Here is a 26,471-nt window from a genome sequence, read left to right on the forward strand (position 1 = left end):
TATATATATATATATATATATATATATATATAATCATTTCCAAGCCTTGTCTCCTTCCATTCTAATTCAAATGAATTTCAAGGTATAATTTAATTGAGAAACTTTAAAAACATTGGAAAAATGATTTCATTGTATACAGTAGTTCACCAAATCAGTGTCAATTCAGTCTGTCAGGTAGGTGGCTGCAGGGATTTTTTTTATGTCCAGCAGATGTTGGCATTCAGTGACAGTATCAACACAGTGTGTCATTGTGTGGAAACGCTTGATGCGTTTCCACACAATGATCACTACACCTTGTGTGTTTGTTCGCTGGTGAGTGTACCTAAAATTCTGTGCTTAGAGTAAAGTTACATATCGGTTATAGCTGTACAATTAGTCATTTGTGATTTCCTAAACGTATTTAGAGTGAGCTAAAGGTGCAATGGCAGTGCGAGTGTCACGGCTCAGACAATGTGGAGAAGCCAAGCGCAGGAAGTATAGAAAGGCTGATACCAATATGCCCACAAAGAGTCCAAGACAAGAGCCAACACAAATGGGGCCTGGCCCGAGTCCAAACAAATAACTAAGAGGAACTCCAACGGAGCAAGCTCAACCGAAATCCAGGGAGCATCAAAAGAGTCCAGAAACACACTGACAACAGGTCGGGCACGAGTGACAAGGAACTAAGAAACAAGAAAACATCAAATAGAATAAACTTACAAAAATTCTCAGGCACAAAGGCAAAAAAAAAAAAGTCAATCCAGGAAGAAAAAAAATATGTGGAAGTAAAAGGCCAAAATGTTCAGAACAGGAGTCCAAAAGCAAACCACCGTGTAGAAACATTCACAATGTGGAGCTGCATCAACCTCCAGCTTCTCCTTTAGAGGTGGAGGTTCATCAGTGAGAAATTGATTGCAGCTGCTGATCGCGCCCGACACTGTCAAGAGAGTTAAAGGCACACACACAGGAGCAGGAAGTAGCTGACAAAATAAAAGCATGGTGTGAGGGGCCATGACAGTGAGAGCAGCTGAATGAATGACAATATTGAAACTTTTGATAGTCATATTTATTGTAATTATTTAGAGTATAACCTATACTTTTAGCAGTGAAAACAAAAATCAAGTCTTTTACAGAACAAACAGCAGCAAGAACAAACAATAGTGCAAATAGTGCAATGCTGAGAATCATAAAACAGAAACACAACTATACCAAACTGGGAAATTAACTGCAGTGACAATGGTTTGGTAACACAAATATTTTCAGCCACACAAACAAAATAAATTATTTTCGTAACTCTAGATATTATGATAAATAAAATAACAAATTAAATAAAAAATGCTGCATAAAGTGCTTCAGTAGTGGTAGTAAGACATTTAGGAATTTCACTCATCAACATTGCTATCCCACAAACCAATGACTGTACCTCATGTGGAGAAGCTTCTCAAACTTGAGCTCTGACGGCGTGTTTCTCTTTGGAGGGAGAATCAGTTCTCCCAAGGCTAAATAGACCTTATACTGGGGCAACGGAGGGAGTGGCTGCATTAAGTTTGAGAGACATTTTTTTATCAATGGAAATTGATTCAGAATGCCTCAACCTGTTTCTTCTTTGATTTGAGGTATGAAGCTTCTTTGTTCTCTGCAAAGCCAAAGAACTCCTCCTCTCTGCTGGTAGACAGTTGCTGTGTGGTGGTGGTGGCAGCAGACTTGCCTTCACCAGATCCCTCCGCTTCGGATCATGCAGCCAACGAAGCTTGAATTTTGGTAGCGTCACAGCACCAGGACAGAATCCTCACTTCCGAGGACACGTGCAAACCTTGTTTTGATGGCCTACAATGACACATGACAAGAAAAAGTAACTATTCAATATTCCATGAGACAGTAGGCATTGTTTAAAAATGCACTAAACATCAGCAGCATGCCATAATTTTATACAGAATCTATTTTAATTAGGCGTGGGACTTTAACGAGTTAATTACAATTAATTAATTACAACTTATTATTATGATTAACTAATTACAACAAAAACATAATTAAATTGAATTGAATTGAACAGTTTGCTCTCCAGACAACAGGGAACCAAAAGCAAACAAAAGCATCTGATTGCTTTTGTTGAGGAATGTTTTTCTCTAACAATGGCCAGGGTTTCCACTACTCTGGATGTACTTGAAATTCTTATAAAATTGAAATTTTTATACAAATATTTTCATGACATTAAAAGAGCTTTAGTTTAAATAAGGTGGTATAAAAACTTGAATATCGCCACCATCGTGATTTATTGTGCTATTGTCAAACTGATGTAAAATAAACAATATTTTGTTGTTTAAATGTATGTATCGGTCCATATGGGTCCAATTGAAGGATGTGGCTTCTTGTGGCAAATATTCTTGTATGATTAAACTGCGATTAATTGGGACTAATTAATCAGAAATTATCCAAATAATAAGATTCTTTTTTAAATCGAATCCCACCCAAAATTATTTTATAATATCCACATCACAGACACTGGCATCTGTGATACAGTATTTTCCGATTTTCACTTCTTCCATTTGTTTCAGTTTGCCAAACACCAACCTCCCTCTACCTTTAACCAGGACACTGTTCCTGAACTCCTGCTTCTGCTATCAACTTTGGAACACAGACCTGACTTTACTTGAGCTTTTTGTCATGTCCATGTTCAGCACTTTTATTTTGTTGTTCCCCAGTTGTGTGTTTTTCTGTTTCCTCTCCTGCTTTCCTGCAGCTTCACAGCTACACAGCTGGGACCAATTTTGCAATCAAACCTCGCTGATTTCAACACCTTGGCTCCAGACTGTGTTGGCAGAAGGTCACTTCACATCCACAGGTAATGATCTTCCTCTTGTGCCATTGCTTTCCTATGTGATTGATAGATTTGGCTTGTGTCAGTTGATCAGTCGAGGCCTCATTTAATAGCTCATTGCTGACATCTGCTGGTCATTGGATGTAACCCAGATGTTATGTGGTTAACTGTCCGTTGATTTGTCAGTTGTATGTTCAGTTACTTGATGTGCTTGTGTAACTTGGACATATTCAATCATTTTCACTGTGTTGGGGCTCAGTCGATTCCTTTTTTCGGATATGATTTCCCATGCCTTTGAGAAAATCTTCTCGCAGGGAGAGAAGCAGGCGTGCAAAGGAACCAAATTGCCAACTGGTAAAGGTGTGGATATGTGGTTTTGTGGTCCTTCCAAAACAACAGTGGGTCCTCATTTCTTGAAATGTATTTTTGGATGAGGTACCGTTGCACTTCCACAATAGCCTCAGCTTCAGCATTGGACACGCCCCGACTCTCATTTACCGACGTGTCAAATAGACTCCACAGGTTCCCACCACCTAAAAAAAAGACAGCACTTCATGATAGTATTATAGTAAACATGAAAACAGATATAAAATGTTGATTGTGCTGCCGCATTTTCATCCTTCACTTGAGGCCTTTGTGGAGGAATTGATGGCAGAGAGATTATGTTGGCGCACTCCGTTTTCAGTCTTTCTACGGCCTCATTTGCTCTCAACTCACTGTGGAATCCAAGTACTTTCAACCGTGGATCCAGCAGTGTTGCCAGTGTCATTACACTGGCAGTCTCTAGTTTGGCCAGATGATCCCTCAGCCTTACTTTTAAAATGTCTGTCAACATTTTTGGTGTTTCTGTGGTCACATTAGAAGCTTCGCAGTTCACTGCATGCAGAAGCATTTTCATCTGTGGTATCACTTTAGACCCGACACCCGTTTCTCCTCTAACAGCTTAACAGTGGCCTGGTGGAATGGGCCAAGCACTTTAATGATTTCTTCAATTGTTTTGAAGTCACTGGATGTGAGTTGTGACAGTAAAGCAAGGGCAGCCCCCATGGCTTCCCGCTGCTCAAAGACACGCTGGAGCATAAGCAGTGTGCTGTTCCAGCGTGTTTCTACCTCCATTAGCAACTTATGTTTTGGTCTTCCCATGGACTCTTGCATGTGGCCAAGGCGTTCTTTAGCAGTTGTGGAGGTCCGGAAGTAGGCCACAATTTTTCTGGTTTTTGCTCTTATTTCAGACAATATGGGGACCTGGTCAAATGACTTTCGCACAATCAAATTAAGGGAATGTGCAACACATATGCTTTGCCTTACACCAAGAGTGTGTGCACAGGCTATCATATTGGATGCCGCATCTGTGACCAGGCATTTGACCTAATCTTTTATTCCCCATTCTGCCATAATTTTTGTCTTTGCCTGGGCTAAGTTCTCTGCTGTGTGGCTCTGTGGAAAGCGTTCCACTCCCAGCAGGATGGTGTTCAGAGTGTCCTCCTCAGTAATAAAGTGACACGTCACACCAAGATAGGCCTCCATGTCCATAGAGGTCCACATGTCTGCAGTCAGACTGCAAGCTTTAGCTTTCTGGACCTCTTCTTTTGCCTTCTGCATTTCGGCATGGAATCTCTCCTCGACCATTGCCTTTAGAGCCTAGAAAATAAAATAAACAATAATGCCTCAGATTTATATAGCGCTTTTCATGACACTCAAAGCACCTCAGAGTTCATTCACACGAGGCGAGGGAGATTAGGTCTAACCCAATGACACTATGAAAGCAACTTGGTGGGAGCGGGATTTGAACCGCCAACCCTGCAGTCATTGGACAACCTGCTCAACCACCTGATCTACTGCTGCCCACTACTATGGCACCTGTCATTTACCATACAACAAACAGCATAAATTATGGATATACAATACTCACCTGTCTAGTTGGAATAATATAGGTAGGCTCGAGGAGATCCAGGAGGCTCCTAAATCCCTGATCTTCCACCAGTGTGAAAGGCTGGGAATCCTTCACAACCATGGCAACCGAAGCCTGATCCACAGCATGTTTCCTGGTACCTACACAGACACATTACATTCGATCATGTTGTTATGTTTCGGCCACAGTGAGGGACATGGCATTTTAAATGATTGTGGGTTATTACTTGGCGCGGGTTGTGCACGTTCATTTTCATTCAAGGCTCGGTACTGCCTCAACATGCATGTGGTGTTGTTTGTGTAACTCAGCTCCTTCGAGAAGAGCAAGCACTTCACCTGAAACCAAAAGATTGTTTGAAGAATGAGTGTTGGGGGTGTGGGGGTTAAAATTTCTATCTACATATATGTTATAATGTATTATTATTATATCATGTGTCACAAACATAGTGTACAGAAGGCTCCCTTTAAGATGACGTCACACGTTGCGTGGCAGTTTTGACATGCGCAGTAGTGGTTGAAGTTCGCTCTGAGAGTAGTTGGCTGCCGCTCGTCCTCCTGGGTTTTTTGTCTTAAGTTCCAAGTACATGACCAAAGTAAGTGTTTGTTTTCACCATAGTTGCCTTTCAGTGTTTGGTTAGTCCGTAGTTGTGTGCGTTGCCTTGTGTGCATTTGATATAGTAGTAGTAGTCCATCGTCGACGAAGGACGCTCCAGCAATTAGCCACCGCCCTTTGCGGCGTGTTAAGTGGTCACGTGATCCAATGGACCGTGTGCGGGTAGTGGCGTTTGTCCACCACACGATGGTGCCCGTTCCCACGGAATGAGAATCGGTTTCTTTGACATGTTTTGTCCATTAAGGTGTGACCATTGTATTGTAATTTGTATAATTTTGTATAATTGTCTTCTGTGTGTTATTTCACAGAAACTATATATATATATATACATATATATATCAAGAACTTGGACAAATAAACCACACAGTTTACACATCTCTTGAACTCCTGTGCTCTGACCGGCCAACCATCGTGGATTCTTTATCAGTTATCCGAACCAGCATCATCATCGTCCTTCCTCCTCAACATTAAGTGGTCCTTCGAGCCGGATAAAGAATCTACGATGGACCCTAGAGAGATGTACCCGGACGTGCGGCCAAAGCGAAGACCACAACGTCCAGCGAGATTCCAGGACTTCCAAGTGGACTACATTGGCAGTCGGCAAGAAGACCGTCCTCCACCAGGCAAGCCTACACCTCAATCATGGGAGACCCCAACCCAGAGGAGACAAGTATCACCGCCTTACTACGGACGCTACCATGAGGATGCGGCTCATTATGAGATGCCTCCGCTTGCTTCAGTTCGCTTCCAGGACAGTGAGCTTTACAGCGATTTGTCAGCTTCTCCAGGACCTCCAGACTGGGACCCACATTACGAAGGAAGAAGTAGCTATGACGAGAGCTCCCGACTATATCATACCCAAAGAGCCTTCGAATCAGGTCTGAAGGAGCTACATGAGACACAAAAGGAGATGAAAGAACTACTGGATGTAACCCGTTCCTTGCATGCCGTTATGGGTCAACCTGGAAAGCATGCAGGGAAGAGTAACAGCTTTGAACTATCAGTAGAGGAGGATGAAGGAGACTGGCCTGAACCTCCACCCTGGCCTGAAACCAACTGTAGACCTTCGTCACAGCATGCAAAACCTGAATATTGATGCACATCAGATTCGGCCCCTCCCAGCTCCACCCGCAAATGACTGTGCATCCAGCACCTATGTTCAACACCAGTCTCAGCAGCCCGTCCACAGTTTTGCCCCTCCTCCTCCAGTAGATCAGGTCTACAGAGGACCCCCCCCCCAACAATTCCAAAATTCATCCAACCAGACCCCAGTGAGTTCTCTCGACTACATATTGCTCTGGAGAACCTACTTCCTCCAACAGCCTCTGAGCTCTTCAACTATCAAGTTCTGCTCGACCATCTGAAGCTGGAAGAAGCCAAGCTGATTGCGGACGCCTACTTGAATTCCCCAAACCCCTACACTGAGATCATGGCAGCTCTCCATGACAAGTTTGGACAACCTCACCAGCTGGCACTTCGGACAATAGCCACAGTTCTTGAAGCTCCAGAAGTCAGGTGTGGAGATAGCACAGCCTTTCAGAAGTTTTCCCTCCAGATTCAGTCCTTGGTGGGTCTTCTACAGACACTAGGTTCAGAAGGGGAAGTTGAACTCAAGTGTGGTTCTCACGTTGCTAGGCTGTTGAGTAAGCTTCCCCCAGAACTGCGGGCAGACTTTCGCCGCCACCATTACAATTCCATAACTAGTCACACCTTGACTGACTTAGCTGAGTGGCTTCGGTATGAATCCTGGTGTCAGGGATATGATAGTCATGTCGCTGTGCGTAGTGGTAAGGAGAGGTTCACCACCAAAGGGGAGGGTCGTGCAGGAAGGCAGACAGTAACTGTTTTACACGAAAAGGACAATGAAAGGACAATGCTGCTCGCAGAAGCAGCAAAATGTCTGAACATGAACGGCAGTCCAGAAAACCTCCCTCTCTGCATGGACAAACTGTGTCATTCCAAGTTTCCTCAGTGGATCGTCCATCCATACAGCTAACAACCTCAGCCTTGCCCCATACACCTATCCAATGGAACGTCTCCAACGGAAGTTTAAGCACATGCATGGTCTTCCGATCCCGGCCTTTAAGAATGCTACCCCCTTCCTGCTGATTGGTTCTGATCAACCTCACCTTATAACACCGGTTGAGCCAGTCAGGCTGGGCCCCCCCGGGGGGCCAGCTGCTGTACATACAAGGCTGGGCTGGACTCTTGAAGGTCCCGTTCGAGATACGGGGGGGCTATCTCACAGTACGCAGTGCCTCTTGACCACCTCCCCACCACACCTGGATGAGATTTTCCAGCATGTTGAGAGACTCTGGAAACTGGATGTCGTACCCCAACACCCTGAGAGAGAAGTGACTCGCTCCAAGCTTGATAATCATACTGTTGCACTGCTTAAGTCCAGAACTGCCAGGGTAGAGGTGGATGGTATTTTCAGATATGCAACTCCATTACTGCGTCATGAGAAAATGCCACTGCTACATGCCCCAAAGGAGTCCGTCATGCCATTGTTGCGCAGTACGGAACGTCGGCTCCTCAGAGAACCTCAGAAAGCCAAAGATTACTGTGCAGAAATGCAGAAGCTCATCACGTCTGGCGCCGTGCAAGAAGTGAAAGAAGCGAAACCGCCAGAGGAGTGCTGGTACATTCCCCACCACCTTGTGCACCATAATGGGAACAATCGTTTGGTCTTCAACTGCTCCCATTCCTACCTCGGACAGACGCTGAACCAACATCTGCTGTCTGGTCCAACCCTTGGTGCTTCGCTCCTTGGGGTTTTACTGAGGTTCCGAGAGCACCCTGTGGCCATCAGCGGGGACATCAAAGGGATGTTCCACCAAGTGCGCTTGCTCAACAACAGACAACAGAGTGAACTCCTTTCTTCTGGGGGCTTTGAACTCCTCCTTTGAACTTCCTGCAGAACTCCTACAAGAGTGGTGTAGCTGGGAAGCGGAACTGGACCTACTGTGCCACATCACCTTTCCTAGGCCATACCTTCCGAAGGATGTCAGTCACAAGGGTGTGACATATGAAGTCCATATATTCGCTGACGCTTCTGATCGAGCCTATGGCGCTGTGGCGTATTTGAGAACTGAGGATAGCCAAGGCCAACGGCACCTGTCCTTCATCCTAGCCTGCTCACGCGTGGCCCCAAAGCGCCTTCAGTCCATCCCGCGCTTGGAGCTTTGTGCAGCACTTGTAGCGGCTCAACTAGCCAGTGTCCTGAAGAATGAGCTATATATCAAGAACTTGGACAAATAAACCACACAGTTTACACATCTCTTGAACTCCTGTGCTCTGACCGGCCAACCATCGTGGATTCTTTATCAGTTATCCGAACCAGCATCATAATCTTCCTTCCTCCTCACCACATAGAGATCTGTGCTTCATTATACCTGTCTGTTATACCTTTGTGGGAGATATGTTCTTCGCTTCTTGGGTGGCTCCATCGTCACTCTCTGTCAGTCGAAGTAGCACAGCAATGATCAAAGACTCTTCCTGGTTTTTCTGTGCCTATTTAAGGAGCGCGAATCATGACGCGAGCCAGTTACGTGATCGCTGAAAATGGGGCCTCATTTGCCTTCGGTCTTGTGATATGAGGAAAAAACGAGACGGGCCTCGATACGGGCTCCATTTAATCATCAGCGGAATGGGTCCCAGCTGTGTGTCGCCATTAAGCTGAAGAAGGACAGATGAAGACGCGGAAGCGGGGAGACAGGAAGTAAAACAATAAAAGCACAAACGAACACGAAACCTAACAGTACACCCCCTTCGAGGAGGGCCTCTAGGCACTTTTCCAGCCTTGTCTGGGTGGGTGCCGTGAAACTTGAGATTAAGTCTTGGTCGAGGATGAGGGAGCGGGAGATCCAGTATTGCTCCTCAGGGCCAGTCAATCGCGTATCGCTTTGATGGCGGCGCCTTGTCAGGCAGCGGCTACTGAGGCTCCCGGTAACAAAGCCAAATGTATGTATAATACAATGAAAATGAAACAATCAACGAACGAACGAACAAACAGTGGAAACGGCGCAATGCGTTTATTAGGATATGACCGGCAAACGATCATTAATCTGAGGGATTTCAACGGCTTTTATCCCGTTAGGGCGGAGACACGGACGACCCTACACGACCTCGGTCTGTTCCACCGGTCGGATCCAAGGATCTACAGCATAGCGAAGCCCCGCCAGTCAGATTCAGAGTCCTACAGCACAGCGAAGCCCCTCCCCAGCAGCAGGGATCATCATCACGGGGGACATCGGAGGCGGTGCGAGAGGAAGCAGAAGCGCGGTTGCCGCGGCGGAATTAAGGCTAAGATAAATGCTAACCCGTTCCGCTCGCCGCTCCTGTCGGTCCTGCTCTCTAATGTGCGCTCGCGAGAAAACAAACTGGACTATTTGAAACTGGACTTGAACACCCGAAGGGAGACACGGAACTGTTGCGTGCTGATCCTCACGGAGACGTGGCTCAACTCTTCTGTCCCGGACACCGCCATTAGCCTGGAAGGGCTAACAGCGTTCAGGGCGGACAGGAACAACGTGCTCACAGGTAAAACCCGGGGAGGGGGTGTCTGCATCTACATCAACAACAACTGGTGTATCAACACAACTCCGGTCTCCAGTCACTGCTGTGTGGACATAGAGTTTCTGATTGTGAAATGTAGACCCTTCTACTTGCCACGTGAGTTCACCAGCGTCACAGTGGTGGCCCTGTACATCCCTCCAAGCGCTGACTGCAAACAGGCCCTGAGTGTCCTCCATCAAGCCATCAGCGACGTGCAGTCCACACACCCAGAGAGTGTCTTCATTGTGGCAGGGGACTTTAACCAGGCCAATATGAAGACTGTGCTTCCAGCCTTTCACCAGCATGTGGACTTCGCTACTCGTGGGGAGAACACCCTGGACCTGGTCTACACCAACATCAAGAAGGCGTACAGAGCTGTCCCTCGTCCTCACCTCGGCTCCTCAGATCATCTCTCTGTGTTGCTGGTCCCTGCATACCAGCCCCTGCTCATGAGAGAGAAACCAGCAGTGAGGACAGTGAGAGTGTGGCCAGAGGGAGCCATATCAGCCCTTCAGGACTGTTTCGAGCGTACTGACTGGAGCATGTTCAAGGATGCTGCTACGGACCGCAATCAGCAAACAGACGTGGGGGAGTATGCGACCATCGTCACTCGGGCCAATCAGAAGCCTTGGATGACGAAAGAGGTGCGTGATAGACTGAGGGAGCGAAATGCTGCGTTCAAATCTGGAGATGGAACGGCACTCAGATCAGCCAGGGCGAATCTGAACCGTGAAATCCGGGCAGCGAAGCGCACCCACAGTCGGAAGGTCCAAGGCTTCTTTCAGAATGCCAGCAACACCAGACAACTGTGGCAGGGCATCCAGACGGTCACAGGCTATAAAGCCTCTCCCCCTCCTTGCCGTGACGACATCAGCTTCCTCAATGAGCTGAATAACTTCTTTGGAAGGTTTGAAGCTCTCAATACCAACCCTGCGAGGAAAGCTGCCCCCCACTCTGACGAACAGACGCTCAGACTGGACACCGCTACGGTGCAGAGAACTCTGTGGAAGGTGAACGCAAGTAAAGCTGCAGGCCCTGACAACATTCCTGGACGACTGATTAAGGAATGTGCTGACCAGCTGTCCCAAGTGCTCACGGACATCTTCAACACCTCTCTGACCGAGGCGGTCGTCCCTCCATGTTTCAAGTCGGCCATAATTATTCCTGTGCCCAAGAAACCGACCACCACGTGTCTGAACGACTTTCGCCCCGTTGCACTAACATCCACCATCATGAAGTGCTTCAAGAGGGTGGTTGAGGACCACATCGTCTCCATACTCCCCCCATCATTCGACCCGTTCCAGTTTGCGTACCAGCCGAACCGCTCCACGGAGGACGCCATCTCCACTGCTCTCCACCTGAGCCTGGAGCACCTAGAGAAGAAGAACACTCTGGTTCGGATGCTGTTCCTGGACTTCAGCTCAGCTTTTAATACCATCATCCCACAGGACCTGGTACATAAATTGGAGCAACTAGGAGTGCAGACCTCCATGTGCAACTGGCTGCTGGACTTTCTCACCAACAGAACCCAGTCTGTCCGAGTAGGAGGTAACACGTCAAGTGTTATCTCCCAGAACATTGGCTCCCCTCAGGGATGTGTCCTCAGCCCACTGCTGTTCACTCTGCTGACCCACGACTGTCGCCCCAAGTATAGCAGCAACCACATCCTGAAGTACGCGGACGACACAATGGTTGTGGGTCTCATCCAGGACAATGATGAACTGGCCTACAGGGAGGAGGTGCAACATCTGGTGGACTGGTGTGAGACGAACAATCTGGCCCTGAATCTCGACAAGACGTCGACCACCGTCTACAGAGGGACAATCGAGAGCCTGCTGACCAGCTGCATCTCCGTCTGGTCTGGGAGCTGCAGTGCATCAGACTGGAAGTCTCTGCAGAGGGTGGTGAGGACAGCGGAGAAAATCACCGGGACCCCGCTCCCTGCCATCAAGGATATAGCAGATGTTCGCTGCTTATCCAGGGCACAAAGGATCATCGCGGACTCTACTCATGCAAACTATGCACTGTTCTCCCTCCTGCCATCTGGCAGACGGTTCCGCAGCATCCGATGCAGAACCACCAGATTCAGGAACAAGGGAAACAAAGTGTGCCATCTTAGAAAATCTATCCACAATGGTCATAACCGTTGTCATACCTGCAGACGGGGGCAAGCGCTTGACAAAATCGACGGCAATGTGTGACCAAGGTCGGCCAGGAAGAGGCAGAGGCAGAGGTTGTAAGAGACCAGCTGGGGGACGATGTGAGGATTTGGAACGATCCAACGATACAGGTCTCAGGAACAATGGTCTCCATTTTCTCTTGGGAGAGAGGATTCTCATGGAGTCTGGACAGAGCATCGGGTTTAGCATTCTGGCTGCCTGGGCGGTAGGTTATGGAAAACCTAAATCTTCCCAGAAAAAGAGCCCAACGAGCCTGACGAGAGTTGAGCCGTCTGGCGGACTGGAGGTACAGAAGGTTTTTATGGTCTGTGAATACCAAAAAAGGGGTTTGAGCCCCCTCTAACCAGTGCCTCCACTCCTGTAGTGCAGCCACAACGGCCAAGAGCTCAGGGTTGCCAATATCATAATTTCTTTCCGCACTTGACAATCCTCGGGAAAAGAAAGCACATGGGTGTACCTTTTGGTCAGACGGATCCCTTTGTGACAGGATAGCGCCGATTCCTGAATCTGAAGCGTCTACCTCCAGGATAAACTGCCGGGAAGGGTAAGAATGACGCAGGATCGGAGCAGAGGAAAACAGAGTCCGGAGCTTGTTGAAAGACTCCTCAGCCTCAGGAGTCCAGACGAAAATCATCTCAGTGGAGGTGAGCGCCGTCAGTAGAGCAGCAACCTTGCTGTAATCTCGGATGATGCGTCTGTAAAAGTTAGCGAAGCCCAAGAACTGTTGGAGTTGCTTACGGTTGTTCGGTGTCTTCCAGATTACCACAGCTTCGATTTTTGCAGGATCAGGAAGAAGGCGTCCCTCTCCCAATATGAATCCCCGGAAGCTGACCTGTTTCATGTGAAACTCAGACTTCTCGGCTTTGCAATAGAGTCTATTTTCCAGAAGTCTTTGTAGGACCAGCCGCACATGCTCCTTGTGGTCCTCCTCCACCCTTGAGAAGATCAGTATGTCGTCCAAGTAGACGTATAGAAAATGATTAATCATATCTCTGAGGATGTCATTTACAAGTGCTTGGAATACGGCAGGAGCGTTAGTTAACCCGAATGGCATGACACAATATTCAAAATGACCCAGAGGCATCTTAAAAGCGGTCTTCCACTCGTCTCCCTCTCTGATGCGAACTAGATGAAAAGCATTGTGTAAGTCAAGTTTCGAAAAAATAGTTGCCTGGTTTAGGGGCTCTAAAGCAGGGTCGATGAGCAGAAGTGGGTATTTATTTTTAACATGGATCTGGTTCAAGCCGCGATAGTCAATGCATGGACGAAGAGAGTTGTCCTTTTTGCTGACAAAGAAAAACCCCGCACCCAGAGGGGAGGAGGAAGGGCGAATCAAACCAGCTGCTAGGGACTCATTTATATATCTTTCCATTGACTCTCTCTCTGGGCAGACATTATATAGTCTACTCGAGGGGAAAGGAGCCACAGGAATTAGATCGATGGCGCAATCATAAGGGCGGTGAGGGGGAAAAGAGAGAGCTTGGTCCTTATTAAATACCTCCCCAAGATCGTGGTAACAGGTAGGAACCTTTGAGAGATCCGGAGGTGAGGGTGGGGAGGAAGGGGTGGTCTGAAGGGAACCAGGAGCAGACCTAAGGCAATGAGCATGACAGTGGGTGCTCCAGCCAGCAATCTTGGACCGTCTCCAGTCTATCTGCAGATTGTGTGTGGAGAGCCAGGGAAAACCGAGAACGAGTGGAGAAGAAGAAGCAGGGAGAACCAGAAACGAGATCACCTCAGAGTGGTTTCCAGACAGTGTGAGGGTCAGGAGGGAGGTGCGGTGGGTGACTTGTGGGAGCAGACTGCCGTCAATTGCCGAAAGAGAGCGAGGGGAGTCCAACCTGACAAGAGGAACGGATAATGAGTCAGCAAAAGAGGCGTCGATAAAGTTATCATGAGCACCTGAATCTATGAACACCTCGACCGGAGAGTTCGTCTCTCCCTTGCGCAGGGAGGCAGAAAAAATTATTCTTCCCACTCTAATAGGTGTTTTACTGACCTTATTTTGGGAGACGAGTGGAAGACGGCAGCCTCTAGGACGGACCGGACAAACACGGATGATGTGACCCGGTTGACCACAATATAAACAAAGGCCCCGAGAGATCCGGAGTTGGCGTTCTTCCAGTGTCAGTCTCATTCTCCCCACCTGCATGGGCTCAGAGTCTTCAAGTCAGGAGGAGACTTCGGGCTGAGGGTTAGTTGTAGGTGGAGAAAACGGAACCGGCAACACCATGTGGTGAGTGGGACGTTTCTCTCTGGAATGCTCTCTGATCCTGTTATCTATTCCAATAGCTAGGAGGATGAGCTCCTCCAGAGAGTTGGGTTCGTCGCGGAGAGAGAGTTGGTCCTGTATGTTGGAGGCTAGCCCATTAATAAATATGGACATGAGTGCTGGTTCATTCCATCCAGTCTGGGCTGCTAGGATCCTGAAGCGGATCGAATATTCGGATACCGATTCCTTAGGGATGTCTTGAGTGACAGATACTAAGTGCTTGGAAGCGCAAGAGCCACTTTTGAAGGGAGCATCAAAAACTCGACGCCTCTCTGAGGAGAATGTGTGGAAATCATTCAGAATGGGAGAGTCTTGACTCGCAAAGAGAAGCTGCCCACTGGCTGGCCTTGTCGCGGAGAAGGTTTATACAGTATACAATCCGGGCTCTGTCTGTCTGGAAAAGTGAGGGTTGAGAGTCAAAGACAGGCGAATATTGAAAAAAGAAGTTCTTACAGAAGCCTGGTTTACCTGCATAAACCTCTGGCGTAGGAATGGTCAGCTCTCGAACATTGAATAGTTGTTGTACTGGGGCAGGAGCAGAAGCAGCGACTGGAGCAGGTAAGGTTGAGTCTGCTCCAGTAGGAGGAGGCGAAGATCGCTCACAATGGGCTGAAATATTCTGCAGCTGCTCCAGGAAACCCTGAGTCACTCTCTCTAAATTAGAGATTCTAGTGCCCTGGGAGCCTACAGCCTTCTGCAAATTCAAAACCATTGCTGAGTCAGTTCAGTGGCTAGACGGTTCTGTCATAGTGTAGTTGTAAGGTGACTCAATTCATATGGTTTTAAATTCGCAGATGACTTGAGACAAGCAAGGTTTCTGTTAATCAAGAAGTTTAATACAAAAATAATACACGAACAAAAACAATGAACTGAGGGCGGCGACACCAAAGTGGAGCGCGGTGGACACAACACCAACGGTGGGGGAATAACCTACAACAGAAAACAGGCGTGAGTTACACTGCACTGTAAAACGGGGACAGCAGAAAACTATGCGCTCGGTAAATACACTCACGAGGCTGAATATAACAAAGGACGCTTGGCAGAAGCGAAAAACAAACACTCTAGGCAAGGAAAAACTAGCAGAAAAGCTCACAGAAAGAGTAAACAAACACTCAAAGAAGCAAATGCGGAGCTGAGGAAAGAGCAAACAGACAGTGGTATAGATGAAGAGAAACAAGAGAGACGCGGAGCAAGAACAAGGAAAGACAAACCAGGGACAAGAGAATCAGAGTAGCAACAAGAGATCATACCACGTATCAGCAGCAGACCATCTAGCGACAACACAGTGGGCAGAAGGGTAGATATCATCGGCGGAATGGGTCCCAGCTGTTTGTCACCATTAAGCTGGAGCAGGACAGACGAAGACACGGAAGCGGGGAGACAGGAAGTACAACAATAAAAGCACAAACGAACACGAAACCTGACATTTTTGTTACTTTAGCACAGAGATTAAAAACATGGAAAAGCATTGTTTTCTTTGTCTCAGAGGATGCATTATTCACGTGTCAGCATTATGTGCTAAATAAGTGTATTATAGATACTGTCATACAAATTCAATCAGTGTTTAACTGATTTTAACACTGGATGTCAAGGGGGACGTGAACTTGCTGCTTTAAATAGCAGCTTCTCGCTTATCATGACAGGTAAACATACTTGGGGTCTCAAGGACACTGTCTCAAGGTGTTGCAATGACTGAAAGGGGTCCCAGGACTTAAACCCAAAATAGCACTTAATAAGTGCTGGTGGACAGAGAGATGGCAGGATGAACACTGACGATCAACTCCTTCATAGGGTTCATAAAGTTAAGGGGTGTGGTGTCCAAGACCTGGACCATCATCTTCCTTGCCAAGACTGTCTTGGGTGGATGTTGGCAGGGAAGATGAACGTTTGAGCTGATGCACGGGAGAGAGTCGCCGAGGCTCTTGGAACTCCAGATCTCCGGCGAGTGTTTCTTTGGGTCTCCCATGTGCACATGAAAAACAACACCTGATTCAAGGTCCAGCTGGGAGATATGGAAGCCCGGACCATTGACCAGCACAGACCGGTGAGCCAGGGGTAGTTACTGCAGTTGCCCGGCTCCCTCTCTCGCCGCTCCCTCCTTCAACTTGTGGTTCATAAGATATATAGAAAATATCTTGTTTTTCTCTTTCTGTGTCCTCGGTTGTTGCTTGTGTTAACATCTTGAATACTAAGCGTATGGTCGGCCACCTATTTTTTATATTAAATGATTTACTGAAAGATTTGTCAAGCAAAACATGCAGTCGTTAATTAAAAACAGAATTTTTGCTGAATGTGGGATTTGAACATTAACAATAAAATCACTTATGGAGGCAGCAACTAGTTCCCAGGATGTAGACACGCTGTATTTAATGAATAATGGTCACACGTGGTGACTTAGCTAATTTATTGGTGAAGCGCTTTGTGGGTGTGAGCTGCATTTTTTTGAATAAAGTTATAGTGTAATTGGTGGTTTGGATTGTTAGATGTCGTTTTTACATTGGCTCACACAGTACCCCAGTTTATCTCTTTGTTGTTAATCTAGCTAGGTCTCGACACCATGCAGCACCACTGAGTGACCCCACTCCTCCGGTGAGCTATGCTGGTTATATGGTTTATGGTTTATATGGTTTATAGATAGTATGTGTTCGGAGGGGTTTGGTCCATGGTATGCCACATGCACACATTGTGGGAAGTTGGGGTGTCCAGAATCGCTCTGTTGGGCTCCGACGTCATCACCACCAAATCTCGAGAGAGAGCCCCGAGAACAGGGGTGGGATCCAGGCACCCCGCAGTTGCTTCTGAACCACTGCGCCAGTGTGACTTCCGCCTGGAAGTGCATTGGAAAGCAATTGCAAAATTCCCATGGAATGTCAGCTTGAGTTCTAGTTTAAATGACAGTTTGAAGTTTGAAATACAATTTGACCTCTGCCATTTGCTTAGAAACACATTAAAAAGGTGAGACATTTCAAGTTGCGCTGCTGCCTGAAGCTGCTGTTTCATTGGATCATTGCAGAGTATTAATCAGCAATTAAAACCATTTGTTAGAAAAAGAAACTACAATAATGAACTTCATTTGCTTGAGGTTTTCCATAGCATGTTGGTTTTACACCAGGCAGGTGTGCAGCGTGTGCGTATTGACTAGCTATATAAGGAACTGACCAAACCTGGGTTATTTTGATTACACGTGATGGAGAAGGTCACTATTGGTGATGCTGTGTCCAGATGCAGGTCTGGACACAGGAGACTGCTGAAAGACTGAAGATGGCAAGGTAAAACATGGACTATGGAATACCATGTTGCACATTTACTGAGTAGAAGTGCATAAATGTGCAACAGATAATTCTAGACATGTACAAGAAGTTGTGAATCATGTTTGGTCATAAAGTAGTCGACATGCATGAAAGAGAATGGAATACAGCTGTTACAATAATTTAGACTCTTTCACGAAGTAAAGATGAAGAACAGCCTTAGAGCTGGACACATGTTCATCTTCATGTGTTTCTGCACTGACAATAATTTGGCCTCTGGGGTTTTGGCACATATCAGAGATGCACGTCGTCATTTAGGTGAAGTACATTCAATAGCGGACAATATCAGTGTATAGTGTGCTTTGGATGACACGTTCTCCATAGTGCCCCCAGGTCCCAGTGTCATGGAGCTGACTCCTCAGTCACCTGAAGAGACCTCAGCTCATGAAGGTCCTCCTGACCTCACTCAGGTCCCCTCCACTTCCACCTCATCAAAATAGAAACGTAGAGTTACTGTTTGAATCAGAGTTATAGGGGATGACACACTGTAATTCTGAACAACATTCATGTTACAGAGTCCACACATGATGCCACCTTTCTGCTGCGGGACTTCACACGCAGTCTCCTTGGTCTCCACCACAAAAACAAGTTGGCTTTATATAAAGAAATGCAAGGTCCAAAAAAGCTAGGAAACCTGATGACCACCTACAAACGGGCAAAGGACAGGTCGAAACGAGGGGAAAGAGGAAATGACAGGCAATAAAGTCAAACAGAAAACTTCTGTCACCAACCTCCACTTGTTCTCTTCTTAGTCTGAAATGGCTCTTGAAGTCTGACGGACTGAATAAGGAGACTACATCCTCCTCAAAAGAAATTACTTTATCAACTGACCTGGGAAAATTATGGAGAGTCCGTTACAACCTACGGATTGTTTCATGGCGACAAATATATATATATATAAACAGTGTTATTTTTAGAATAAAGGAAATGTCATCACATTCAAAATGTTATGGTAATTTGACTTGATGCTGGCAGTTTCTTGCCTTTTCTTGATTCGACAAAACTACTTACCTTCTCTGAGCGCATTCTGATAAAGAAGTGTTCCCCCGCCTCCAATTCATCAGCCAATAAATCGAAAAAAAAGTGATTCTCTCCATCACGTTCTTCGTACCAAGTACAATCCGACTACAACAATCCGAGATTTCCCGATGTATCCGCCCCCTTCGTCATCATCTGGGAAGCACCCCGCGCAGCCGCCGCCTGGTCTCACAAGCCCATTGGTGCTGCTGCTGCCTGGCTGTTCCTGAAAAAGCGTTTCGACACAGTGACACACTGTGCTGATACTGTATTGATACTGTGTCACTGAATAGTGACATCTGCTGGACATTAAGAATCCCTGCAGGCAACCGAGTTCTACATTTACACTGATTTGATGACCTACTATATATATTAATATCAAATAATTCTTTGCATTCATTATTATTCCATATTTTTAAATAATGTGAAAATGTGCCATCATGTGAAAAATCCAACGTTTTTAAATTTCCTAAATTAAATGATACCTTGTAAAATCATTTGAATTAGAATGGAACAAGACAAGTCGGAAATCTGAGACAAACACACAGATCGAAATAACTACATTATTCTCCAACAGGAGATCAAAATGGTCCTACACGGCAGACAGCTTGCGTTTCCCTTGGAGCTGCCCCCTAGATCCACAAAGACATTCACAAAGAACTGTGAGATTCAACTGTTTCACCAGTTACATCCTGTTGACAGGTGCACTTCCTTAGAAAATGATGGTTAGTCTATTCTATGAATATGTGCGTAACCCTCTAACGGCCTTCGCTATTGGTTAATCCACATCGAGGCACTGGCCTCGGCCTGAGACTTTGATTGATTGGCTCTCCGCCCAGGAAGGCACCACCCACTATGTATAACTCTCCCCTGCGCCCGCCGTTCTGCTCCCTTTGGAACTCAGCGGAAACAGGCCTGCTGGGCAGCCAGTTAGAGTGCTACGCACATATTGATAGAACCTGGGTTACGTGAGTAACCATCATTTCTATGTCATATGTGCACCGCCCTCTAACGGCCTTCGCTATTGGTTAAAAACCCCGGTGAAGGCTGTAGGGATTAGTTCACTCCCAGCATGGCCTTACAGAAGACCAGAGAGAAAAGAACCAAATCAACGACCAGAGGGTCCAGCCATGGACGACGATCCCTGAACAGACAACACAGTGTGAGCTACTGAAGTGTCCGTCATGTCTCTCAGATTGTTCTGTGCAAAGGACGAAGCAGAAGACCAAGAAGCAGCTTGACAGATGTCTTCCATAGAAGCACCTCCGAAAAGCGCAGCAGATGAGGAGATGGCCGTAGTTGAATGAGCCCTGAGGCCCTCTGGGGCCACAGAGCCTTCAGCTTTGTATGCAGCAGACATGGCCATACACACCCAGTGGGCAAGGCGCTGCGATGTGACAGCTTTGCCTCCCAGGTTCCCTCCATAGCAGACAAATCGGTCAGACGAAAGTCCTTTGTCCTGTCCACGTAGCAAGCTAGGGCCCGCACTGGGCACAACCGGTGCATCCTAGCCTCCTGATCAGACTGATGAGGTGGGGAATAAAAGGCCCTCAACATCATGATTTGAGACCGATACGAAGCCGTGATGACCTTCGGTCTAAAAGCCGGGTTTGGATGAAGGGTCACAGAGGTCAAACCCTCACCAAAAGACATACACCGTGGGCTCACAGACAAGGCTTTCAGATCGCCCACTCTCTTAGCTGAAGCTAAGGCCAGAAGAAGAGCCGTCTTCAAGGACAAAATGTCCAGCGAAGCGGCAGCCAGTGGTTCGAACGGAGGTCTCCAGAGCCCTTCTGGAACCACCTGCAAACTCCAGGGCAGAATTAGGTTCCTCACAGGAGGCCTAATGCGCCGAGCGCCAAGCAGAAATCTCTAAATGACCGGGTGACTCCTCACGGAGACCCGGTCAAAACCTTGGTGCCCAGCCGAAATGGCGGCCGCAAACACATTGAGTGTAGACGCCGCCCGGCCCTTGTCCAACAGCTCCTGCATGAAGGACAAGATCTCCGCCACAGAGCAAGCAGACGGCGAAAGCTGTCTCGCTGCGCACCAGCTAGCAAACACCCGCCACTTGGAAGTGTAAAGTTTGTTAGTCGCTGGCGCTCTGCACCATCTGGATGACTGCGTCCGACAGCCCAATGTCCAGCAGTCTCACCCTTTCAGCAACCAGACCTTGAGAGGTCGACCCAGGACAGGACGGAACCAAAGCCGGCCCTGATCCTGCACCAGAAAACCGTGAGAGTCTGGAATCGTCCAGGGTGGACCCGCCACCAAGCTGACCAGGTCTGGAAACCACCTGGTGCCGGGACTGTCGGGGACCACCGTGATCACCGTCAACTTCTGCGTCCTCACACGAAGAAGGCACGGCATCAACAGTCTCAGTGGAGGAAACGCATACAGAAGTCCCTGCGGCCACGTCGCGTGCGCCAGAGCATCCACCCCCAGGGTGGGGTTGTCCGACGCCCTGAAGGAGAACCACAGAGGGCCTTTGTAGTTCATCCTTGATGCGAACAAGTCCGCGACCGGAGCCGCAAAGCGAGCCCAGACCGCCTCTGTCATGTGTGGCGCGAGACCCCACTCTTCCGCTGACACGCCTCCTCTGGACATTCTGTCTGTGTCCACGTTCAGCACACCTGGAACGTGACGCGCTCTCAGAGATAAAAGATGAGAGGCCGCCCACAGAAGAATGTAAGCTGCCACTCTGTGCAAAGAGGGAGCTCTCACTCCCCCCTGGCGGTTGATGTAGGTAACCGTCCTTGGAGTTGTCTGACCTGACCATCACGTGATGACCTTCCAGACGCGGCGCAAAGTGTTCCAGCACTTTCTCCATCGCTAACAACTCCAACAGGTTTATGTACAGCGTGGAGACGACTGCTGGAGGCCGAAAAGATCAGATCCAGATGAACTTGGGCCGGAAGGACCACAAACTTCGATCTGTCCCTGACTGGGTCGAGCCTGAGACGCGCGAACCAACGTTGAAGGCGACTCATGTGCAAAAGACCCAGTTTGACTACCGAGTGAGCTGCCGACATGAGACCTAATAAGGTCATCACCTCGCTCACTCTCAGTCTCTGGCACTTCTCGCCACCGTCACAGCATGGAGAAGTCTCGACAACCACTCGTCTGACAGCCGCGCTATCATGGACCGAGAGTCGAGAAGCAACCCCAGATACTGAGTGCAAGTGCTGGGCTGCAGCACACTCTTCTGGAGGTTGACCGCAAAGCCCAGACGTGTGATGTGCCGCAGCACCATCTCCGTGTGACGTCGTGCTTTGTTCTCCGAAGCCGCTAGAATGAGGCAGTCATCCAGATATGTCAGGATTCTTATTTCCACAGATCTGAGCGGCTCCAACGCAGCATCCACCACCTTCAAAGAAGAGCCGTGGAGTACCCGAAGGGCAGCTGGTCGAACTGGTAACAGTTGTCCCCCACTGTAAACCTCAGGTAGCGCCTGTGGCGCTGTAGGATGGGATCGTGGAAGTACGCATCCATCAGATCCACGGAGGTCATCCAGTCCCCTGGCCTGACACACTCGAGCAGTTGCTTTATTGTCGGCATCCTGAACGAGCGCGAGGAGATGAAGGCATTCAGCCGTCGCAGATGCAGAATTGGTCTGAGACCTCCCGATCTCTTGGGGACCAGAAAGTACACAGAGTAGAACCCTCTCTCGCGGTCCTCCTGAGGCACCAGAGAGAGCTCGTTTCCGAAGGAGCGACTCCACCTCCTGCTCCAGACACAGACGCTCTGCTGGGGAGCGAGGAGACGTGAGACGGACTCCCGTGAACTCGGGGGGACGGCGACAGAACTGGAGTGCGTAGCCCCTGCTTAATGATCTGTTTAACCAAGGGGCGAGGGGGCCGCACAAATCCACCCACACAGAGTGAAAGTCTGTAAGGGGTTGAGCCAGAGACAGAAAATGCCCGCCCACCTCATCTGGTATGTGCGGGGGGCACCCTCCGAAAGGGCCGGGTGCCGCCGTCCGGGTTCGCTGAAGACACCGTGGGTCGTGAATTTCGTCATCAGCATGGGAACCGGGAGATGTAGTCCACTGCTCGACACGGTGACGCTCGGTGCAGCCGCACTGGGTTCATTTGACTCAGACGAAGCAAAATGGCCACCAGTGACGACACTCACCCAAGCGCTTGGAGAACATCGACGGGACCTCCCAGAGGCAGGCGGTGCAACATTGCTGCCAGAGACGACAGCTTCAGAGGCCGCTGGGAAACTAAGTCCCTTAAGCCGGCCAGCACTCACCTGTGCGTTTGAAGAGTTCGAACCAGGCCGACTTGACACGGGCGGTGAACGATGGCCGGTGGCCGAGGAAGCTAGTGTTAGCCTAGCCTTTTTAGCTAGCGAACACGAACCTTGGCCGACGACTTCTGCGTCTCCATCAGCTCCATGAGACCCGAGACGTTGCACGAGACGCGGCATCTTCTGAAAGGCCGCCGTAGAGGCCTGGATCCTCCGGAGCTCGTCCCCTGAAATGGATTCCTTCTCGAACAACAGCCTGTCCATGGAAGCTGCCACGAAGGCCATGTCGTTCGCCAGGGTCCGAACGTGCATACCGCATGCATAAGCTCGGTCCAGGAAGGTGGCGGTAGTACGGTCTTTCTCCTCTGGGTGCCATTGCTTACCGCCAGTCCAGAGAGAAGAGTTGGGTGCCAGACAAAACCCAAGCGTGTCCCCCAGAGGTGGCAGCCCCCTGGTGGGATCGACGCCTTCCACAGTGAATACACGGCATATCCCCTAGGCGGCGCCATTGACGATCAAGGCGGTGTTTAGCCGAGTGGGCCCAAAGCCTGGTCATTTTAGGGACCGTGGCTGAGAGTCTGGATGCCTTCTTCACAACCTTTGCGTACAAAGGTACTGAGAAGTCCTCTTCTTCTGGTTCCGCCTGGACAGGGAGGGACACTCCTAGTGTCTCCGCTGCCTCACGGAATAATTGGGGCATTTCGTCCATCGGGTACCTGCTCTGGCTAGGCCCCGCTGGAGTACTCTCGCCCTCATCCACCACCCCCAAGTCGTCGTCGTCGTTGGGCAAAATCTTGAGGTGGACCTCCTCCTCTTAAAAACGACACTCACCCTCCTCTGTAACGTCCGCCCAAACCATCTTCGCTGGAGGTGGTTTAGGAGCGGACTGAGGAGGCTGAGTAGCTGGAAGAGAGGCCGACTCCTGGTCGACTCCCTTCCAGCATGCTAGACCCGCCCGCCTGTGCCGCTCCTCTCCTGGAAGAGCCACGCAGGCGGGACACGAGTCCAGCAGTCTCAGGTGTTCAGGCCCCAAGCAGACGACGCAGGAGTCATGCTTGTCGGACTCACCGAGAGAATCAGCGCAGGACGAACAGGAACGCTCCATGTTAACCCGATGGTTGTAGTCACAGGCTGAGTTCCAAAAGGATCAGAGTGGCGGGAGCAGGGGAGAGTAATACATGGTGGGTTTTGCCTTCCTGGGCGGAGAGCCAATCAATCGAAGTCTCAGGCCGAGGCCATTGCCTCGATGTGGATTAACCAATAGCGAAGTCCGTTAGAGGGCGGAGCACATATGAAATAGAACTACATTATTTTCCGACAGGAGATCAAAATGGTCGTGCACGGCAGACAGCTTGCGTTTCCCTTGGAGCTGCCCCGTAGATCCACAAAGACAATCACATAGAACTGTGAGATTCGACTGTTTCAGCAGTTACATCCTGTTGACAGGTGCGCTTCCTTAGAAACACAGTTCCGAGTCGGCACAGTCACGTGACGGTCTCAGATCTGTGAGCTCGGCACACGCGCCGACGCATCGCTGTCTCAGGACCCGTCACTTCCCATTGCCGCTAGTTGTGTTGCACAGTGCTGCTCTACTCACAAAGCGAGTGTAAGTGAAGAGTTTTGATGAACAGTACTACTTGCTGAAGCAGTGTTTCATTATATCTCACTGAGGGGTAAGTTATGACATCAAATGACTAAACGAAGATCAGAACACGACGCACCCGGTAGCCGTTAGCAGCTCACGCTAGTTAACCTTAGCTCCAGTCGTTACCAGGCTCTATATACAGCGCTAAACTGCAAAACACTCAGTTCAGAGAAGACTTTTAAATGATTTGATCTTGAATTTAAGCCGTGTCAGCATCAACAAAGAAAATCCACTTGATTTGAAACGTGATTTGCATCGCCTGTTTTCGGTCAGTAACAAGTGTTCACGACCTGGTCCAGTCATCAGATGGTACATTAGGGATGGTCCGATTTTAATTTCGGAACACAATAACGCCTTGAAATAGCGCCTTGTGATTATGGAGATGTTTCTGCATCAGTCGTTGAAGCATCTCGGTTGGACTGACTTCTGTGAGTGAGCGAATTTACTTTGACATACTTTTATACAGCAATAATTTTGTTATATGTTGATGTTACAGGTCCCAGGACGGTCAACCGTAGCAAATACTGCGTGCAGACGAAAGAAGACAACACAATATCAACAGGTGTCTCGTCTGGAGTCCAAGTGGCGTCTGATGAAACGTGTTCCCAGAGCTCTGTTACACTTTGTGTCCCCCTCGCAACTCCGACCCCAGACAATAGTTCCGCCTCACCTCACATCAGTAATAAAAAAAAAAACACTCACAAAACTCCAAAAGAACACTAAACAGCCAAATGATCAACATTAATAACATATAACATTTTTGGCTAATTGTGGTCATCCATTTAGGGGTGCCACACACGCCCCAACAACAAAAGTGGCTCCCGACACAAACAATATCTAAACTTCAGGGAAACACTGGACTCAACACAAGACACAAACTACAATAACTGTATTTTAGGCATCCCTTAACTCAGCAAAGGGACTATGGAAAGTAAGAATAGAGTGTATGTGGTGTGTAAGGGAATGATGTATGGTATGACAGTGGGAATCTGGGATCACAGTATGGGCTGAGATGAGCACTAACAGCATTTACAGAGGGGTAAGGCTGATACATCGGTGTGCCAAGCGAGGGATTAGGTGAATGTCTCAGCCGGCCTTTTCTCTCTAGTGGACCTTCGCAGTGAGTTGTCAGTTGTCTAAAGTACCACCACTTTCTTGTGGGCATGACACTTCTAACTCCTTTCCAACCACATTCCCAATGTTTTCCCCTTCCAACTCGTTTTGACCATTGCCTCGCCCAACATTTTCATCAAACTCCATTTGCTCAGACTCTCCAAGATCTAACTCTGACTGTATTTCAACTGGTAATAGTCTCGCTTTCGGAGCATCTGGATTGAAATAGGATTGTCTGGCTTGGTGTTGTACCCCTACAGCGGCTCCTAAACTTGGACAGGATCTTTCCTCCACTTGGCCTATCCTGCCTGCTTGATGTCGCTGTTGATTCAATCCATTTGAAGTCTGGAATAACACAGGGGTTATAGAAGTAGGTACACTTATTGACCTCTTTAACCAATATCCCCTTGGTCTCTCATCATTTGACTCAGATGTGTCAGCGTTATCCACTTGCGTTATGACAGAGTCTGTTTCTCTGTCACCATGTTTTCGCTTGTGATGTCTTTGCTGTGTCGGTGGCTGAACTGCAATTGGAAGATCATTCACTAGTAAAAGCAAGTTCCTGTGCAGCGTCTTGGTTCTTCCTGAGGCATTATTCTCTGGTTGTATCACATATACTGGGTTATCTGTCAGTTTTCTCTTCACCATATAAATTGTCTTTTCCCAATAAGAGCGCAGTTTTCCATGCCCTCCACGTTCTCCGACATTCTTAACTAAAACTCTGTCACCTGGTTTTAGTACAACCCCTCTCATTTTCTGATCATAATAGGACTTTCCCTTAGCACTCGAAGCAAAACTGTTTTTGCT

The 26,471-nt window shown here is 48.2% G+C and overlaps 1 protein-coding gene across 1 annotated transcript; it reads right to left on the bottom strand.

The window, feature by feature from the left end:
• Nucleotides 1-3,329: 3,329 nt before the first annotated feature.
• On the bottom strand, nt 3,330-8,060 carry LOC128767549 (uncharacterized). The gene is made up of 4 exons (XM_053879657.1): nt 8,033-8,060; nt 4,936-5,044; nt 4,710-4,849; nt 3,330-4,438 (listed from the first exon to the last, which is right to left on the bottom strand). Exons 1-4 carry the CDS (start codon nt 8,054-8,056, stop codon nt 4,166-4,168), a joined length of 546 nt encoding a protein of 181 aa, XP_053735632.1. The 5' UTR covers nt 8,057-8,060; the 3' UTR covers nt 3,330-4,165.
• Nucleotides 8,061-26,471: the final 18,411 nt, after the last annotated feature.

This window comes from Synchiropus splendidus, chromosome 11 (genome assembly GCF_027744825.2).
Source record: "Synchiropus splendidus isolate RoL2022-P1 chromosome 11, RoL_Sspl_1.0, whole genome shotgun sequence".
NCBI classification, from domain to species: domain Eukaryota; kingdom Metazoa; phylum Chordata; class Actinopteri; order Syngnathiformes; family Callionymidae; genus Synchiropus; species Synchiropus splendidus.

Bases quoted from the DNA above. Each gene is read 5' to 3' on its own strand.
- LOC128767549 (XM_053879657.1), bottom strand. From the start codon at position 8,056: ATGTTGGTTCAGCGTCTGTCCGAG. The intron at 5,045-8,032 runs GTAGGAATGGGA...TTTTGGTTTCAG, and splicing joins TGGTTCAGCGTCTGTCCGAG to GTGAAGTGCTTGCTCTTCTC. The intron at 4,850-4,935 runs GTAATAACCCAC...GTGTCTGTGTAG, and splicing joins ACGTGCACAACCCGCGCCAA to GTACCAGGAAACATGCTGTG.